At 45.5% G+C, this 21,357-nt stretch overlaps 1 protein-coding gene across 1 annotated transcript in view; it reads right to left on the minus strand.

Moving 5' to 3' along the window:
* LOC142074736 (regulator of G-protein signaling 7-binding protein-like) overlaps positions 1-21,357 on the minus strand; it is a 104,014-nt gene that overhangs the window by 78,789 nt on the left and 3,868 nt on the right. The window contains exon 2 of the mRNA XM_075135598.1: positions 16,989-17,155. Within this exon, the coding sequence (XP_074991699.1) occupies positions 16,989-17,155 (167 nt within the window). The remainder of the gene's footprint in view (positions 1-16,988; positions 17,156-21,357) is intronic.

Raw genomic sequence — 21,357 nt, forward strand, 5'->3', positions numbered from 1 at the left:
TCACATGCTTTATTTAGGAAACACTGTAGCAATAATAAAATAGGATATTTGAATATTATGCCTTCCCTTGAAAGACTGAAATATGATGTAAAAGCATTAAATAATATACACAGTATTTTTCAGAGATAATAAGTACTGGTACACCTATTTAATAAGTGATTCACCTAAAGGATCAGGCAGAGGTTGAATGAAAGATTTTCAAGACTTTTCCCAAAACATAAAAAAAAAAAATATTCAAAACACTCATTATTCTTGTTAATCATGTTTATTACAGTAATGCCACAGATCTAAAGGAAAATGGATTCCAGTGGGCTTGTTATTATATAAAGTACATTCAGGTCTCTGCTCTGAAGAGTTTCCAAATAGTTAATGTGACAGCAGCAAATGTGATATTAATTTCATTACTGTTTGGAGATGGGCTATGGGGAAGAAAAAGGCAAGAAACAGAAACACTGAAGAAAAGGATGACAACAAGGGAAAAGAGGGTATGAGAAAATTTGGAGTGAAGTGAAGGTAACAATAACTGTCAAAAAAAGAGTCAACACTTAAGTTTTGTAGGCTTTTCCTGCTTCTATAGATGTACCTAACAGCTGGATCCTCTGGCTGATTACTCCCTAAGAAAATTGCTTTCATAGAAAAAGTCTGAAAAGCTTTTTATGTCCAACAGTGATAGCAGGTATTCTGAAGGAAGGACAAAATGGGGCAAGAGAAGGGCATGAAGTTAGAGAATGCTTGCAGAAACATTGAATTGTCTGAACAATGTCAGCTCTGATGCTGCAGCATTTCTAAAGGGACCATGCCAAACTAATTCAGTCCCCAAATCTCTCTGGCTACATATGTTGTTTTCCTTAACTTCAATTTTGTGATGTAAAAGGTTTGTATAGCTCAAAACGGGAGTGTAAAACAGAGTGGTTTTTTCAACCATTGCTACAGATACATAGGCTCACCTATGGCCAGAATACTCCACTATTCCCAAGTTAGATTTAGAGAAACAAACCGCCTGGAATCTAACCGTAGTGGAATGATGATCATGCATAGCAGAGAAGAGCGTTCCAGTGGAGGACTTAAAATATGGCAGCACCTTACTTTTTGGTATCCTCTTCCAGGCTGGAGTTTGGGACCCAGAACGGAGTGCTAAATGCAGAAGGCATGTCAAAATGGAAGCCAAACCACCCTAAACCTGCAGCCTACTCCAACCCTAGACCAAGGTACTGTGTAGATGAATTTACAGTTCACCAGGCTGAAGATGAAGAATGCTGAAAAATACTCAGCATTCATGTGAGTTCTGGATCTCTGCTCCCCTGCATCTTTATGTGTTTTATCTGCTTAAAACACAGAAAAAAACATGGGAGCAAGGACTAGAATACAAGTACTCCTTACCACCAAGGAAGTTCCTTAACAGTCTTCAATGTTTACCTGCACTGGCACTGCTTGAAACACAAATAGACTGCAGACCTCTACACCATTTTGCTCCCTTGTGCACAATACTCTGCCCACTGGGTCAGATGATGGCAATGTGCCCCCTCCTTTCCTGCAATTACCTCACAGTTTCAGGTCACGTCACAGAGGAAAAGCTACAGTGCTCTATTTCTGCCAGGGAGAATATGCCTAATTGTGGTAATCCTTGAGCATGGGGCAGAGTCCCTGGCTGCTGGGCTGGGACACAGCTTCTCTTCTGTTAGAGGACCCTTCACATAAGAGGCAGGCTTACCTTCTTGGCTTACCCAGCATGTGCAGTCCTTGAGTGTCTCGGCAGTGGCAGTGCTGCACTGTGAGGTGCTGTGAATGTGCTGGTTGAGTGTGAGAAGGAAGAAAGGGGCAAATAAGTGACTGACAAAGATGATGTCCATCTTGCTTTTATCTCCCACTTCCCCCTGACTGTAGTCTGGAAGTCATTTTTATGGGAGGTAGGTGCAAGTGCTCTAGAAATTAAGTTGACTCACCTTCAGCTTTGGTTTAAAAGAAAGTAGCAGGTGCCGCTGTGTTTTGTGAGGAGTCCAAAATTGTCAGTGTGTGTTAGGCTCTGAGGATGCTCTGACAGTGCCTATGGGATCAAGCTCATCAGAGCTTGGACAAGCAAGAATGCCTCACTTCTGCCTGCTGATTAGGTTTACCGTTAAGCAAGGTGCTAAGCTCTTCCACTTTGTCAAAACTAAGTTACACTGTGTCACTGCAGATGTAGAACTTTCAGGCTTTTCGGAATTGCTGTTTTGGACATAGAGAAGTAAATGCTAAATTCAGTTTTAGGTAGGTTTGCCCTTTACTAAATCTGGCCCCCGGTTATGAAAGACAGATCTATAAAGGGAGATATTAATACCTTGTATCTTTAAGTCCCAACTGCCTATTAGAGCACAGTTCCAAAGACAAAGGTACAAAGCAAAAGTGAGTCTGTGGAGGTTAGCTATTTTGAGAACTCTAGTTTTAGTAAGTAACCTTGTTTTCTCCTCCATTATTTGCTTTCTGAATTCACCTATTAGAACTTGAGGCATCTGTCTTAAATGATTTCTTTTTCTACTTGCAACTTAAATTGAGTAAATAGATTTTATTCTCAACAACAGAACCCACCTTAACTCAGTTCCACAGAAAATGGTCTTAGATTTTCAATGTCCCTTTCCATCATTTTAGCTTGTATAATCAGAGAATTTTTTGCAAAGGAAACTAGTGAGAGCAATGTATGTGTGTCTTATCCTCTTGAGAAAGGAGTGAGCTATGGTATACTTATCATGCACTAGTTTGTCCATAAAGAGTATGTTCACAAAATATCTGTATCTGAGCTTACTTCCCAAAACATTCCCATGTAGATCAACTCCCATTAGTCAAAAATGGGATTTGAGTCACTGGAACAGGTGCAGTCTCTGATATACAGTAGTAAGTCTGGAGTCACTTCATGACTAAGAAATCAGTGAAGATATTCCAAAGTGGAAAAAACACAGTCAGAATTTGCCCCTAGAATCTGATATGCTCAAAATCACAAGAAAATTGTAAGCATTTAGGAAAGTTACAGTAAATGTTTACAGAAGCTGAATATAAAGTTTGAGGGAAAATGAGACTTTATATGATAAGAATGCTCAGTAATGAACTTGCTCCAGATCCTGAAAGCTCTTCTTTGGAGGGAGAAAAAGATCTCTCTGACTTTTCTCATTTTGGACAGTCCCAGTCAAGTTGTCAGGACAACTTGCTGAGTAAGGTAACTTGCAGGTAAGCCTTGATTGTAAGAATTGTGGGATCTGGCCTGCCAGATTGGAACAACTTACTGAGATGATTTGTAGTATACGCCTGTGAGTGCAAATGGGAAGTTTTATATTTCCCGCAGTTTTCAGAAGTGCAGAATCTCAACATTTTGTACTTACTTAATAGGATTTTTAAGGTCAGATTTTTAAGTTCTTAATGTTTTAAATATCTGCAATATTTTGGCAAAAAAACCCCATATGAATTCAGGGAGCATTATGCCGTTGGTATGCCATGTATAACAGTATTGATTCTTGCAGTGAATATTGACTGCTTGCTTTGTTTTCTTACATGTCACCACATTATTTTTAATATTTAATTATACTCTCAACAGGACACATTCTGGTTATCATGATGCAACCTCTGTGAAGCACTTACCTTATTCTTAACTTTTCGTCTGGCTGTTGAAACAATGCTAACTGTAACTGAGGTAGGATACAGGGGCAGTGCCTGTAATTCAGAACTCCAAGGATCAACATTAACATAACTCTTCCCACCTCTGGCACATATGGTTAGAGGAGTACAATAGCAGTGACTGCAAAGACATCTAGGGAGGGCAGAGATCTCCGTACATGCTGCATGATTGGTATCTAGCTTGGGCAGAGCTCTAGTTTGTTGCTCTATCTGCTGGCATTACCTTGTTTTTGATTCATGATTATAAAAATTCTTCCCTGTTGAGCTAAGTATTGCTATGTTTTATTTCTGCTCAGCTATACTGCCTGCCAGCAGTGCTTTATTTAACATCTTAAGTTAAACAGTTAAAATGGTTTCTATTATGTCTGTCTTAATGCAGCTCTCATCATAAGCCTGAAGTCTCCTTTTCTCTTAATTTGTAAAATATTTTGGAGCAGTTTCACTGTGCCAGGTGCACACAGAAGTACTTGCATTATGTAAGCATATCAAGTGCTTGAGAATATGAAAGGGACATTTACAAAAGTGTGTGCACAGTTGTGCAGACCTGTATCTTAAAATACAGTTCTGAGTTATCTTTCTGTTTACATCCCAAACATAGTGCACTTCACCTATAAAGCTGTCTCTCTATTTGATGACTTCTAAAATATCACCAGAGTCTTTATCATCCCATAAAGCGGATCCCCTTTCAAAACAGAGATTTGAACATTTTCTTTTCATCTTCCTGTTGTTCCAAGTATTTTTCCTTTCTTTTCCTTTGGAAAAAAATCATGCTGATGCATTTTCTTGCTGCTTTACTTTCTCCAATTTTGACCATGACTTCTGATACTGCAAGGGTGCACAATGTAATTCGAGACATTTAATTTCTGATAAATGAATACAGCAGAAAATGTAATGAAAGACCCAAACCTTGCTCACTTCCTTCAGAAGACAGTCTCATTAAAAATCATTAAGAATTTATAGTATGAGTGTGTTGAGCAGGAATTTACCTGAAGTCCTGAGAATACCAACACTGAAAGAAGAGTTTACTTTGACTTGCATTCCTAAAAGATCATCAGCTAGAACTAGAATATTTCAATTTAAAATATTTTTATTTCTAATCTTTATTCCCTGAAAGCCACGATAGCGTTGGTAATCTCAGGCATGCATCTGCTTTTTGGTAAAACTTCACCTATTTCTACAAGAAAAATACATAAGAGAGCAAGTTAAGAAGAGGGTGTAATAGCTATGAGGCCCTATTAGGTTAGAGATGGAATCTGAAGTTTCCCTTCTCAATAAACTTAATCTTAATTTTTAATTGATTTGTGACATATTTAAACACACCGCAGTGTAAAGATGTCATTATTCATCCTCAGCATTTTCTGAGTAAAAGACCTTCATATTTAGACAAATCCTGAAATCTTCTGTGAGAGCTCATATTTGTCAGATACAAATTGTTCAGATGCAGCCTTTGGCTCAGGAAACCCCTAAACTACTGATTGCTGGGAAGTGGCAAGTATACTAGGGAAGGCATCGTTCTATGCACAGCCTGTTTTTTATATGCTTTTTTACAGAATCTCTGCTACTGGCAGCTGTCAGATTTGGGCTAGCTGGGGTGATATGGTCTAATCCAGTGTCCTGGTTTCGGTTGGGATAGGGTTAAATTTCTTCCTAGTGCTGTGTTTTGGATTTAGTATGAGGAGAATGTTGATAACACACTGATGTTTTCAGTTGTTGCTAAGTGCCCTCCTAGTCCAAGGACAGCTCCCGTGCCTACTGACTGAGCTAGGTACACAAGGTGGGAGGGAACATAATCAGGACAGCCAGCCCAGCTGGCTAATGGGGTATTCCATACCATGTGACGTCATGCTCAGTATATGAATGGTAGGCGTGATCCAGGAAGTGCGATCGCTACTTGGTTATCGGTCAGCGCGGGTGGTGAGCAATTGCATTGTGCATCACTCATTTTGTATATTCTATCATTATTTATTATCATTATTCTCCCTTTTCTGTTCTATTAAACTGTCTTTATCTCAAACCACGAGTTTTTCTCACTCTTACCCTTCCGATTCTCTCCCCGTCCCACTGTGGGGGCGGGGGGAGTGAGTGAGCGGCTGCGTGGTATTTGGCTGCCTGCCAGGTTAAACCACGACAGTACACAAGATGGGAGGGAACATAATCAGGACAGCCAGCCCAGCTGGCTAATGGGGTATTCCATACCATGTGACGTCATGCTCAGTATATGAACGGTAGGCGTGATCCAGGAAGTACCGATCTCTACTTGGTTATTGGTCAGCGTGGGTGGTGAGCAATTGCATTGTGCATCACTCATTTTGTATATTCTATCATTATTATTATTATTATTTTCCCTCTTCTGTTCTATTAAACTGTCTTTATCTCAACCCACGAGTTTTTCTCACTCTTACCCTTCCGATTCTCTCCCCGTCCCGCTGGGGGTGGGGGGAGTGAGTGAGCGGCTGCGTGGTATTTGGCTGCCTGCCAGGTTAAACCACGACAGTCCTTTTTTGGCGTCCAACGTGGGGCTTGAAGGGTTGAGATAACGACACATCTGACCCGAACGGGTTAAACCAAATTTGTTATAAGCATTCATTATATCAGTTTAGTAGTCGCTGGTCACAATGTTGGTTTATTTGCTCTCAGAGTTGTTGGATCTGTTTTTGGAGTTGTGGTATATAGCACCTTACTGGCTGTCTATACTGCTGATTATCAGTTTTTATGTGGGGTTGGTCATCTCTGGGAAATGGATTAAGGTCATTGCTTTGCTATACTGTGTGACACTGGTTTACGTTATGATAAAATTATTGGTCACGAGCCTGTACTCAGCACTGCCATCATTCCTGTTCTTCGGGAGCTAACTTTTGGAAACTATTAATAACTACACTTTTTACCTCTTCACCTCAGAGGATGAATGTAGGGGGTAGACAGGATGGGACACTTTCTCCCACTTGTTCACCTTCCCTTCCATATCTTCAGAAACTCCTTTTTCTTCTATCCTCTTCATGAAGACGTCCACAATATTCCCTGAGAATTTTGAATAACCTTGGGATGTTCAAACAAGCATGATCATATTGCTATGTCTCCTGAATGTGGTTCAGGCCTTGTTTAGGGTTAAACAACTATTCAGGAATACTGTCCAGAGATCAACCCCGGCAACAGCCACAGTGACTACTCAAACCCCCACGACAGGCACTGTGGCTACTTCAACCCCCGCGACAACCACTATGGCTATTCAGACCCCGCCAACAGTCACTACAGTTACTCCAACCCCCGCAACAGGCACTGCAGCTACTCAAACTCCGCCAACAGTCACTGCAGTTACTCCAACCAGTGCGACAAGCACTGCAGCCACTCAAACCCCAGCAACAGTCACTACAAGTACTCCAACCCCCGCGACAGGCACTGCAGCTACCCAAAACCTCGCGACGGGTACTACGGTTGAACCAGAGGACCAACCGTCGCTGGTATTCATCAGCCCTGTACAGAAGAAGAAATCTTGTAAGCGGAAGTCAGGTCGTGTAGAAAAGGATGATGGAAAAGCAGGGCCATCACGAGGAGGGGAGGAGGAAGAGGAAGAACTCATAAACGAGACAGAAACCACCCGATCCCTACCCTGAATGAGTTGCGAGATATGCGGAAAGATTTCAGCCGTCGTCCAGGCGAGCATATTGTTACCTGGCTGCTCCGATGCTGGGATAATGGGGCCAGTAGCCTGGAAGTAGAGGGGAAGGAAGCCAAACAGCTAGGATCCCTTGCTAGGGAAGCAGGTATTGACAAAGGAATTGGAAAAGGGACACAGGTCCTCAGCCTCTGGAGGCGACTGCTGTCAGGCGTAAAGGAAAGGTATCCCTTCAAGGAAGATGTTATATATCGCCTAGGCAAATGGACCACTATGGAGAGAGGTATCCAGTACCTGAGAGAATTAGGCATGCTGGAGGTAGTTTATAGTGACCTGGACAACAACCAAATGCCCAAAGATCCAGATGAAGTCCAGTGCATGCAACCCAAGTGGCGGAAGTTGGTACGGAGCGCACCAGCATCGTATGCCAGTTCATTGGCAGTACTGTCCTGGGCAGAGGAAGAAGGACCAATGGTGGATGTCTTAGTTAGCAGACTTCGGGAATACGAAGAAACTAACTCCTCCTCCCTTGAGTCGGCTGTGGAGAAGCTGTCCCAGGAGGTCCAGCAACTCAAAGAGGGTATGTCCTATTCTCCACCTGTACGGACCAGTATCTCAGCCATTAGGAGTCAGCGTTCTTCTGCTCAAGAGAGAGGATATCGAAAGTACACACCACGGGGCACCCTGTGGTTTTACCTGTGTGACCACGGAGAGGACATGAGGCAGTGGGATGGAAAACCTACCTTGACCCTAGAGGCACGTGTACGTGAGTTACAAGGAAAAACAATGACACAAGGGGGTTCTCCCAGGAAAAATGCTGCTCCAGTTGTCAGGAAAAACCTGTCTCACGACGGTCCAGTTTCCAGTGAACAGTTCCCCAGACAGAGTAGAAGGGCTGATCTTACTTTGGATTGTAATTGCGATGAAGAAATTCTTGACTCACGTTTGCAAGAAGTGAGAGATGGATACTATGACCAGGACTAGAGGGGCCCTGCCTCCGGCCAGGTGGAGGAAAGGGACAACCAGGTTTACTGGACTGTGCGGATTCGATGGCCTGGCACATCAGACCCACAGGAGTATAAGGCTCTAGTAGACACTGGTGCACAGTGCACCCTGATGCCATCAAACTATAAAGGGGCAGAACCCATCTGTATTTCTGGAGTGACAGGGGGATCCCAAGAGTTAACTGTATTGGAGGCCGAAGTGAGCCTAACTGGGAATGAGTGGCAGAAGCACCCCATTGTGACTGGCCCAGAGGCTCCGTGCATCCTTGGCATAGACTACCTCAGGAGAGGGTATTTCAAAGACCCAAAAGGGTACCGGTGGGCTTTTGGTATAGCTGCCCCAGAGACGGAGGAAATTAAACAGCTGTCCACCTTGCCTGGTCTCTCAGAGGACCCTTCTGTTGTGGGGATGCTGAGGGTTGAAGAACAACAGGTACCAATCGCTACCACAACAGTGCACCGGCGGCAACACTGCACCAACCGAGACTCTCTGATTCCCATCCATAAGCTGATTCGTCATCTGGAGAGCCAAGGAGTGATCAGCAAGACTCGCTCACCCTTCAACAGTCCCATGTGGCCAGTGCGAAAGTCCAATGGAGAGTGGAGACTAACAGTAGACTACCGTGGCCTGAATGAAGTCACGCCGCCACTGAGTGCTGCCGTGCCGGACATGCTAGAACTCCAATACGAACTGGAGTCAAAGGCAGCCAAGCGGTACGCCACAATTGACATTGCTAATGCGTTCTTCTCAATCCCTTTGGCAGCAGAGTGCAGGCCACAGTTTGCTTTCACTTGGAGGGGCGTCCAGTACACCTGGAACCGACTGCCCCAGGGGTGGAAACACAGCCCTACCATTTGCCATGGACTGATCCACACCGCACTGGAACACGGTGAGGCTCCAGAACACCTGCAATACATTGATGACATCATCGTATGGGGCAACAGAGCAGAAGAAGTTTTTGAGAAAGGGGAGAGAATAGTCCAAATCCTTCTGAAGGCCGCTTTTGCCATAAAACAAAGTAAGGTCAAGGGACCTGCACAGGAGATCCAGTTTTTAGGAATAAAATGGCAAGATGGACGTCATCAGATCCCAATGGATGTGATCAACAAAATAACAGCCATGTCCCCACCAACTAGCAAAAAGGAAACACAAGCTTTCTTAGGCGTGGTGGGTTTTTGGAGAATGCATATTCCAAATTACAGTCAGATTGTAAGCCCTTTCTATCACGTGACCAGGAAGAAGAACGACTTCAAATGGGGCCCTGAGCAACGACAAGCCTTTGAACAAATTAAACAGGAGATAGTTCATGCAGTAGCCCTTGGGCCAGTCCGGGCAGGACAAGATGTGAAGAATGTGCTCTACACCGCAGCCGGGGAGAATGGCCCTACCTGGAGCCTCTGGCAGAAAGCACCAGGGGAGACTCCAGGTCGACCCTTACGGTTCTGGAGTCGGGGATACAGAGGATCCGAGGCCCGCTACACTCCAACTGAGAAGGAGATATTGGCAGCATATGAAGGGATTCGAGCTGCTTCCGAAGTGGTTGGCACTGAAGCACAGCTCCTCCTGGCACCCCGACTGCCGGTGCTGCGCTGGATGTTCAAAGGGACGGTCCCCTCTACACATCATGCAACCGATGCTGCGTGGAGTAAGTGGGTCGCGCTGATCGCACAATGGGTCCGAATAGGAAACCCCTGTCGGCCAGGAATCCTGGAGGTGATCACAAACTGGCCAGAAGGCAAAGATTTTGGAATATCCCCAGAGGAGGAGGTGACGCGTGCTGAAGAGGCCCCACCATAAAACAAACTACCAGAAAATGAGAAGCGATATGCCCTGTTCACTGATGGGTCCTGTCGCCTTGTGGGAAAACATCGGAGATGCAGGGCTGCTGTATGGAGTCCTATACGCCAAGTCACAGAAAATGCTGAAGGAGAAGGTGAATCGAGTCAGTTTGCAGAGGTGAAAGCCATCCAGCTGGCCTTGGACATTGCCGAACGAGAAAAATGGCCAGTACTTTATCTCTATACTGACTCATGGATGGTGGCAAATGCCCTGTGGGGATGGTTGCAGTAGTGGAAGCAGAACAACTGGCAGCGCAGAGGTAAACCCATCTGGGCTGCCGCATTGTGGCAAGATATTGCTGCCCGGGTAGAGAACCTGGCTGTAAAAGTACGTCACGTAGATGCTCACGTACCCAAGAGTCGGGCCACTGAAGAACACCAAAACATCCAGCAGATGGACCAGGCTGCCAAGATCGAAGTAGCTCAGGTGGATCTGGACTGGCAACATAAGGGTGAATTATTTATAGCTCGGTGGGCCCATGACACTTCAGGCCACCAAGGGAGAGATGCAACATATAGATGGGCTCGTGATCGAGGGGTGGACTTGACCATGGACACTATTGCACAAGTTATCCACGAATGTGAAACATGCGCTGCAATCAAGCAAGCCAAGCGAGTAAAGCCTCTTTGGTATGGAGGACGATGGTTGAAATATAAATATGGGGAGGCCTGGCATGTGCTCACCATGGTAGAAGTAACCACAGGATGGCTGGAAACATATCCTGTGCCCCATGCCACCGCCCGGAACACCATCCTGGGCCTTGAAAAGCAAGTCCTATGGCGACATGGCACCCCAGAAAGAATTGAGTCAGACAACGGGACTCACTTCCGAAACGCCCTCATAGACACCTGGGCCAAAGAGCATGGCATTGAGTGGATCTATCACATCCCCTACCATGCACCAGCCGCCGGAAAAATTGAACGATACAACGGGCTGTTAAAGACAACACTGAGGGCAATGGGTGGTGGGACATTCAAGCATTGGGACACACATTTAGCAAAGGCCACCTGGTTAGTCAACACTAGGGGATCTGTCACTCGAGCTGGCCCTGCCCAATCCAAACCCTTATGTACTGTAGAGGGGGATAAAGTCCCTGTCGTGCATATGAGAAATATGCTGGGGAAGACGGTCTGGGTTACTCCTGCCTCGGGCAAGGGAAAACCCATCCGTGGGATTGCTTTTGCTCAAGGACCTGGGTGCACTTGGTGGGTGATGAGAAAGAATGGGTAAGTCCGGTGTGTACCTCAGGGGGATTTAATTTTGGGTGAAAATAGCCAATGAACTGAATTGTACGATGTTAGTTATTACATAGTACTGTATGTCATCACTTCTATGGTTACCATATGCCATATTAACAGTATTACAGTAAGAATCACCCAGATTAATGTAGGATGAACTCCAATGAAACTGAGCAAGGTGCAACAATGATAGAACCGGACGAGCGCCCAGAACTGGCCTCCGCATGCAAGAGTCCCACACCACACACCATCTCTCCTGCCCTGAAAGACTGTTATGACAGGTGGAACCCAAAGTCATGGACTAAATGAACTCAACGGACATTTTAGAGGGATGGCCCATGGACTAAGGGAATGATATCTCTGTGTGTGTGTATATCAAAAGGCAGGGAAAAGTAGCGGTGACTAATTGGAATGTATGGGAAAATGTGAGACCTGGGCGTGATGTAGATGGTATAGAATAAGGGGTGGATATTGTCCTGGTTTCAGCTGGGACAGGGTTAACTTTCTTCCCAGTAGCTTGGGGGGTGTGCTGTGTTTTGGGTTTGGTGTGAAAGGAGCGTTGATGGCCCATTGATGCTTTGGCTGTTGCTGGGTGATGCTTGCACCGAGGAAGGGGAGCACAGCCGGGATGGTGGACCCAGCTGGCCAATGGGGTATTCTATACCATGTGACATCATGCTCAGTATAAAAACCAGGTGTGGGGGGGGGCTCGCCCCCCGTTCGTGACACGCGGTCGGCGGTCAGTGAGCGGTTGCGTTGTGCATTGCCTGTTTTGTGTATTCTGTTATTGTTGTTGTTCTCATTGTTATTATTACTGTTCTACTTAGTTTTATTTCAATTATTAAACTGTTTTTATCTCAACCCGGGAGCTTTCCTACTTGTGCCCTCCCGATTCTCTTCCCCATCCCACCGGAGGAGGGGGGTGATCGAGCGGCTGCGTGGCATTTATTTTTGCTGGCTGGGGTTAAACCACGACAATTATTTATAGCTCTGTGGGCCCATGACGCCTCAGGTCATCAAGGAAGAGATGCAACATATAGATGGGCTTGTGATCGAGGGGTGGACTTAACCATGGACGCTATTGCACAGGTTATCCATGAATGTGAAACGTGCGCTGCAATCAAACAAGGCAAGCGAGTAAAGCCTCTTTGGTATGGAGGACGATGGTTGAAATATAAATATGGGGAGGCCTGGCAGACTGATTATATCACACTCCCACAAACCCGCCACGGTAAGCGCTATGTGCTCACCATGGTGGAAGCAACCACAGGATGGCTAGAAACATACCCTGTGCCCCATGCCACTTCCCGGAACACCATCCTGGGCCTTGAAAAGCAAGTCCTGTGGCCACATGGCACCCCAGAAAGAACTGAGTCAGACAACGGGACTCACTTCCGAAACACCCTCATAGACACCTGGGCCAAAGAGCATGGCATTGAGTGGGTCTATCACATCCCCTACCATGCACCAGCCTCCGGGAAAATCGAACGATACAATGGACTGCTAAAGACTACGCTGAGGGCAATGGGTGGTAGGACATGCAAGCATTGGGACACACATTTAGCAAAAGCCTCCTGGTCAGTCAACACCAGGGGATCTTTCAATCAAGCTGGCCCTGCCCAATCCAAACCCTTATGTACTGTAGATGGAGATAAAGTCCCTGTCGTGCACATAAGAAATATGCTGGGGAAGACGGTCTGGGTTACTCCTGCCTCGGGCAAGGGAAAACCCATCTGTGGGATTACTTTTGCTCAAGGACCTGGGTGCACTTGGTGGGTGATGCGAAAGGATGGGGAAGTCCGGTGTGTACCTCAAGGGGATTTGATTTTGGGTGAAAATAGCCAATGAACTGAATTGTATGATGTTGATTGTTACATGATATTGTATATCATTATTTCTATGGTTGCTATCAATGGTATAGCAGTGAAAATCACCCATATTAATGAAGAATGAACTAACTCTGATGAAACCGAGCAAAGTGCAACGATGATAGAACTGGACGAGTGCAGCAGTACCGAAATGAGAACTGGCTTCAGGATGCAACAGCCCAACACCACACACCTTCTCTCCTGCCCTGAAAGACTGTTATGACAGATGGAGCCCAATGTCATGAACTAAATGAACTCAGTGGACATTTTAGAGGGATAGTCCATAGACCAAGGGAATGATATCTGTGCGTGCATATATATATATGTGTATATATAAAAAGAAAGATAATGGTGGTTAATTGAAATGTATTAAAAAAAATGTGAGACCTAAGCATGACGTAAATGGTATGGAATAAGGGGTGGATACTGTCCTGGTTTCAGCTGGGATAGGGTTAAATTTCTTCCTAGTGCTGTGTTTTGGATTTAGTATGAGGAGAATGTTGATAACACACTGATGTTTTCAGTTGTTGCTAAGTGCCCTCCTAGTCCAAGGACAGCTCCCATGCCTACTGACTGAGCTAGGTACACGAGATGGGAGGGAACATAATCAGGACAGCCAGCCCAGCTGGCTAATGGGGTATTCCATACCATGTGACGTCATGCTCAGTATATGAAGGGTAGGCGTGATCCAGGAAGTACCGATCGCTACTTGGTTATCGGTCAGCGCGGGTGGTGAGCAATTGCATTGTGCATCACTCATTTTGTATATTCTATTATTATTATTATTACTTTTTTCCCTTTTCTGTTCTATTAAACTGTCTTTATCTCAACCCATGAGTTTTTCTCACTCTTACCCTTCCGATTCTCTCCCCGTCCCACTGGGGGGGCGGGGGGAGTGAGCGAGTGGCTGTGTGGTATTTGGCTGCCTGCTAGGTTAAACCACGACATCCAGTACAGACTTCATAAGGTTTTATGTTTCCTTGCTACTTCCTTATCTTTATCGTCATCTCCTTTGTTTTTCTTTCTCTCAGTTTTTAAAATGTAAGTGTGGCTTTCACTCCTTCCATTTCCCTAGCTCAATTTCCTTTTGATGGCTTATCAGTGTATACTTTTTCTACAGCTACAACTGCAGTCTTCTCTTCTTGTTCTTATTACAACACTGTCCTACTCTGATGTCCATCTAATATTCCAGAACTGATATGCCCATGATCAAAGTTTTTTCCTCCTCATAACTTCTTCTATCCTGTTCAGTTCCTAATGTATTATCTCCACCTCAGCATTTCTTTCCCTTCCCACAGTTCCCAATTTTTCTTCCAGAGCTGCCTTTCTCAGCACTAGTGGATCTGTTCCTGTTTCTTTCCTTCTGAGTCTTTGCACCTTTCCTCTTTGTTACCTTCCCTAATCTGGTAGAACAGGTGAGTTATGAAGGGAAATAGGTGCCTCTTCTAGCTGCCTGAATCAGAAGTGCGTTTAAGAGTCTCAAATCCTGATGTATTCAAACAGGAAGCATAAAATGAATCTGTCTGCTAATTTTCCGAGGAAGACATCAGCACAAACAAGATTAATGAACTTAATGTTTGAGACAGTGATGCCAACTTCTTGAAAGAAACTCAGAGTGCCCTGCAACAGCTCAGGTCACTTAGAGACTAACTGAATATTATTGATGACCTTAACTAAAAGAATGCTGATATGTAATGAAATTTTATAGTCTAGTAACATAATTAGCTAATTGTTATTATTCTCTCTGGCTGGGAAAGCAATAGGCTTTCTTTAACAAGCTTTGGAAGATGGAATTGGCTGTGTTACCCAGGAGTTCGCACAGTGCAGTGCTGTGCATTTTGAACTACAGCAGTGAACTAAATGAGCCTTTGTCCCATCTGCTGACTACCAGTGATTTCTGAGCAATACACTACCCTCCTGACTATTTAATACTGGGGATGATTCAATACATTCCTGTCCCTAAATATTTTTCTTCCCAATACTTTTTCTTCCTACCAAATTAGGTTCCCATTCCAGATCCTATGCCATATGCACTACATCGCTCTTCCTGCTGAATTAAAGACTGAACCTCTGAGACTATTACTCCTCTCCTTCTATTTGTTTTCTACACTGAAGCCTTGCTGTACCTTCATCTCCCATCTTTCCTCACAGATACACCAAAAAAAGTTAAGTTGGCTCACATGGCTTTCCTCAGCTGTAGGAGGGTGAGGATGTGAAGCATATCCTGTAAAATGTCTGTCAAACTAAACAAGTAATTTCCAGAGGGTTTCTAACACCTACCAGTTGTTATGGATATCACATTATTATCATAGCTATTTAAAACAGTTTTAGATTAGCTAAATGTCAATCTCGCAGCAACTGCACAACCTTCAGGACATCTTTGTGTATATGACAGACTCCCAACTGTGAAATGATTACTTAAAAAAACTCCATACTTCTAAATGAGCATGTGTCTATGGTTTTCTTTATGGGGAAAAAAAAATCCAAGTTAGGTTCTGCTATTCAGTTGCATTATTTTGGTTTGTATTAGTCTCTCTTTTGAGTCTGAAAGTGCACAAGATCAATTTCACTGCCGTTTGTTTCCACATTTTCAATGCTACAGTACTGAGGTAGTGTACACTGGTTAAAAAGAACTGTATCTTGTGGTTGGTTTGGTTTTTTTAATTCTCACAGACTTTAGTAACTTAAAAGCATGTATTTTGTTTGAGGAACAAATCAGAGGCTGTAATATCAACTTAAGAGTCTTTGCACAAAATCACATCTGAAAATGTTAACAGTTCTACTAAAATGACCAACCAGTGTTTTCTTCTGTTTAGTTTTTTAGTGTGGCCTTCCCTTATACACTAAACCTATGACAGATTTCTCATATACATTAAACTGATGAAAGAACTTCAATGGGGATTAGGCAGAGCTGCAAAAAAAAGAAAGTTTTTTTCCAGTGGCACACAATGGTTTATGTTGGATAAGGCAGGTGCAGAAAGCTCTGATGAAATGTGGTCAGAGAGACAAAACTCAGGAGGTACATGTGTTAATACAAATGCCCCAGTCACCATACTGTGAAGAACCCACAAATAATTAGACTTTGTGTAAGCAGCATGAATTCACGTTTTATAAGATACAGCTATTTATCCTGGTTTATCTTGTACTGAGGCATAGTCTCAAGTATGTGATGATACATTCTGTCACCATGGAAAGGAATGTATATAATGTAATACACTAAGTCCATCAAAGAATAAATTCAAACATTATATGCTGGCAAAGCTTCAATCCTCATTTCAACACAAGGATTTAAAAACATGTAGAACGTAAACACAAGTTTTCATAACAGTATTTATATTCCCCCCTTACGTAATTTTCACCTAATAATTTTTTCCTCTAATTTTTCTAAGTCTTTAGTTGAGCTGAATTAGTTGTCTCTAACTGTTCAATTAGGTATACCCAATGAAGGATTGGGCAGAAAGCTATTGCTATTTCACCCTTGAAAGGCAAGGCTTCTCCCTTGATCTTTTTAAGTTGTCTAGTGATACAGAGTAAAATCCTGTTCATCTTACATAAAAGCATCCAGTGAAATCAGTAAGATACCATCTTGGTAAGGGGACCAGGATTTGACCCAAAATTCCACTATCATAAGGATATGACCATCATGTAGAATTTGTGGTCATACATCTCTATGCCTAAAACAGAAACACAAGTTAATGCTTTTGCTGTAAGTTTCCTCAATGTAGTATTTAGCAAAGATGTGCATATGAGTAAAGCTTTAATTAAACATAAGTAGACTCCTACCCAGAAATTGCTGCTAGTTTTTGATGAGCCTGATAGGCCATCTCACATCCTCGGGTTCGAGTTTTGTGCATTTCTGCATGCAGAGATGGACAGGTGACTGAGACATCCCCAATGGAAATGACCAGCTCCCGGTATAGAGCCACCTGGGTATTGAACTCCTGGACAAGCTGAAAAACAAAGAGGATTTACTTACATGAGACATTTAACTACACTGATAAAAACAATCAAGTTTTTAAAAAACGTCCCCAATCTAGAGCTTGTTCCTGTTGCTCCCAATTTCATGGCATACAGGATCAAGTGTCTAAGATTAAGTAAATGACTAGGGCCTTGTCCTGGTTCCAGCTGGGACAGAGTTAACTTTCTTCCCAGTAGCTTGGGGGGTGTGCTGTGTTTTGGGTTTGGTATGAGAGGAGTGTTGATGGCCCATTGATGCTTTGGTTGTTGCTGGGTGGTGCTTGCACCGGGGAGACTTTTGGTTTCTCTTTTCGGCCTCCCATGCCCTGCCACGTGCAAGGGAACCTGTGGCGGGGGGGAGCACAGACGGGGTGGTTGATCCAGCTGGCCAATGGAGTATTCTATACCATGTGACATCATGCTCAGTATAAAAACCAGGGGTGTGGGGGGGCTTGCCCCCCCGTTCGTGACACGCGGTTGGCAGTCGGAATATTCGGAAAAAGTATGCTGTCACCCGGGCAATTCTAGGGAGAAGCAAATCGCTGCAATGTGCTGGGGTCTGGCCCACGCCTACCAAGCCCTGTTTAACACCACTCAGAACCCCCAAGGGGAAGAAAAGGTCTCTGCATCTCATGACAAAGCAACGGGCCCTGTGGCTCCCCACCCCCCACAACAGGCACGGCAGCTACTCCGCCCTCTGCGACAGAGAACCAACCCATGCCAGTATCAGTCGCCCCTATACAAAAAAGAAAATGCACAAGGAAATCAGCTCCTTTAGTAAGGGATGAAAATGAACCAGGGCCATCACGAGAACAGGAGGAGGAGGAAGAGGCAGAAGCCATAAATGAGATGGTAACCACCCGATCCCTATCCCTGGGTGAGCTGCGAGATATGCGGAAAGATTTCAGTCTTCGTCCAGGCGAGCACATTGTCACCTGGCTGCTCCGATGCTGGGATAACGGGGCCAGTAGCCTGGAATTAGAGGGTAGGGAAGCCAAGCAGCTGGGATCCCTTTCTAGGGAAGGGGGCATTGACAAAGCAATTGGACAAGGGGCACAAGTCCTCAGCCTCTGGAGGCGACTGCTGTCAGGTGTGAAGGAAAGGTATCCCTTCAAGGAAGATGTTATATGCCACCCAGGCAAGTGGACCACCATGGAGAGAGGTATCCAGTACCTGAGAGAATTAGCTGTGCTGGAAGTGATTTATGATGACCTGAACAACGAGCAGTTATCCAAGGACCCAGATGAAGTCAAACGCACCCGACCCATGTGGCGGAAGTTTGTGCGGAGCGCACCAGCGTCACATGCAAACTCATTGGCAATAATAACCTGGAAAGATGGAGAGGAACAGAAGGTGGATGAACTGGCTGGCCAACTCCGGCAATACGAAGAAAGTCTCTCTTCCTCCCTACGAGCTTGCATCTCGGCTGTGGAGAAACTGTCCCGGGAGGTCCAGCAACTCAAAGAGGATATGTCCTACTCCCCACCTGCACGGGCCAGTGTCTCAGCCATTAGGAGCAAGCGTCCCTCTCCTCAAGAGAGAAGATATAGTGGGTACACACCCCGGGGCACCCTGTGGTTTTACCTGCGTGACCACGGAGAGGACATGAGAAAGTAGGATGGAAAATCTACCTCAGCCCTAGAGGCACGTGTACATGAGCTGCAAGGAAAACCAACCACACAAGGGGGTTCTCCCAGGAAAACTGCTGCTCCAGTCTCTGGCGAGCAGTTCCCCAGAGACAGTTAACTGTATTGGAGGCCGAAGTGAGACTAACCGGGAATGAGTGGCAAAACCACCCCATTGTGACTGGCCCAGAGGCTCCGTGCATCCTTGGCATAGACTACCTCAGGAGAGGGTATTTCAAGGACCCAAAAGGGTACCGGTGGGCTTTTGGTATAGCTGCCCTGGAGGCAGAGGAAATCGAACAGCTGTCCACCTTGCCCGGTCTCTCAGAGGACCCTTCTGTTGTGGGGTTGTTGAAGGTCAAAGAACAACAGGTACCAATTGCTACCACAACAGTGCACCGGCGGCAATATCGCACCAACTGAGACTCCCTGCTTCCCATCCATAAGCTGATTCGTCGCCTGGAGAGCCAAGGAGTGATCAGCAAGACTCACTCACCCTTCAACAGTCCCATGTGGCCAGTGCAAAAGTCCAATGGAGAGTGGAGACTAACAGTAGACGATCGTGGCCAGAACGAAGTCACGCTGCCACTGAGTGCTGCCGTGCCGGACATGCTTAGAACATCAATAAAAAGTGGAGTCAAAGGCAGCCAAGTGGTATGCCACAATGGATATCCCTAATGTCTTCTCAATCCCTTTGGCGGCAGAGTGCAGGCCACAGTTTGCTTTCACTTGGAGGGGCGTCCAGTACACCTGGAACCGACTGCCCCAGGGGTGGAAACACAGCCCTACCATTTGCCATGGACTGATCCACACCGCACTGGAACAGGGTGAGGCTCCAGAACACCTGCAATACATTGATGACGTCATTGTATGGGGCAACACAGCAGAAGAAGTTTTTGAGAAAGGGGAGAGAATAGTCCAAATGCTTCTGAAGGCCGGCGTTGCCATAAAACAAAGGTCAAGGGACCTGCACAGGAGATCCAGTTTTTAGGAATAAAATGGCAAGATGGACGTCGTCAGATCCCAACAGATGTGACCAACAAAATAACAGCCATGTCTCCACCAACTAGCAAAAAGGAAACACAAGCTTTCTTAGGCATTGTGGGCTTTTGGAGAATGCATATTCCAAATTACAGTCAGATTGTAAGCCCCCTCTATCGCGTGACCAGGAAGAAGAACGACTTCAAATGGGGCCCTGAGCAACGACAAGCCTTTCAACAAATTAAACAGGAGATAGTTCATGCAGTAGCCCTTGGGCCAGTCCGGGCAGGACAAGATGTAAAGAATGTGCTCTACACCCCGGTCGGGGAGAATGGCCCTGCCTGGAGCCTCTGGCAGAAAGCACCAGGGGAGACTCGAGGTCGACCCTTAGGGTTCTGGAGTCGGGGATACAGAGGATCCGAGGCCCGCTACACTCCAACTGAGAAGGAGATATTGGCAGCATATGAAGGGATTCGAGCTGCTTCGGAAGTGGTTGGTACTGAAGCACAGCTCCTCCTGGCACCCCGACTGCCGGTGCTGGGCTGGATGTTCAAAGGGAGGGTCCCCTCTACACATCATGCAACCGATGCTACGTGGAGTAAGTGGGTCGCACTGATCACACAACGGGCCCGAATAGGAAACCCGAGTCGCCCAGGAATCTTGGAAGTGATCATGAACTGGCCAGAAGGCATAGATTTTGGAATATCCCCAGAGGAGGAGGTGACGCGTGCTGAAGAAGCCCCACTGTATAATAAACTACCAGAAAACGAGAAGCAATATGCCCTGTTCACTGATGGGTCCTGTCGCTTTGTGGGAAAGCATCGGAGGTGGAAAGCTGCTGTATGGAGTCCTATACGACAAGTCACAGAAACTGCTGAAGGAGAAGGTGAATCGAGCCAGTTTGCAGAGGTGAAAGCCATCCAGATGGATGGGCTCGTGATCGAGGGGTGGACTTGACCATGGACACTATTGCACAGGTTATCCATGAATGTGAAACATGCGCTGCAATCAAGCAAGCCAAGCGAGTAAAGCCTCTTTGGTATGGAGGACGATGGTTGAAATATAAATATGGGGAGGCCTGGCATGTGCTCACCACGGTAGAAGTAACCACAGGATGGCTGGAAACATATCCTGTGCCCCATGCCACCGCCCGGAACACCATCCTGGGCCTTGAAAAGCAAGTCCTGTGGCGACATGGCACCCCAGAAAGAATTGAGTCAGAGAACGGGACTCACTTCCGAAACACCCTCATAGACACCTGGGCCAAAGAGCATGGCATTGAGTGGGTCTATCACATCCCCTACCATGCACCAGCCGCCGGAAAAATTGAACGATACAACGGGCTGTTAAAGACAACACTGAGGGCAATGAGTGGTGGGACATTCAAGCATTGGGACACACATTTAGCAAAGGCCACCTGGTTAGTCAACACGAGGGCATCTGTCACTCGATCTGGCCCTGCCCAATCCAAACCCTTACGTACTGTAGAGGGGGATAAAGTCCCTGTCGTGCATATAAGGAATATGCTGGGGAAGACGGTCTGGGTTACTCCTGCCTCGGGCAAGGGAAAACCCATCCGTGGGATTGCT

Source organism: Calonectris borealis, chromosome W (genome assembly GCF_964195595.1).
Source record: "Calonectris borealis chromosome W, bCalBor7.hap1.2, whole genome shotgun sequence".
Classification (NCBI taxonomy): domain Eukaryota; kingdom Metazoa; phylum Chordata; class Aves; order Procellariiformes; family Procellariidae; genus Calonectris; species Calonectris borealis.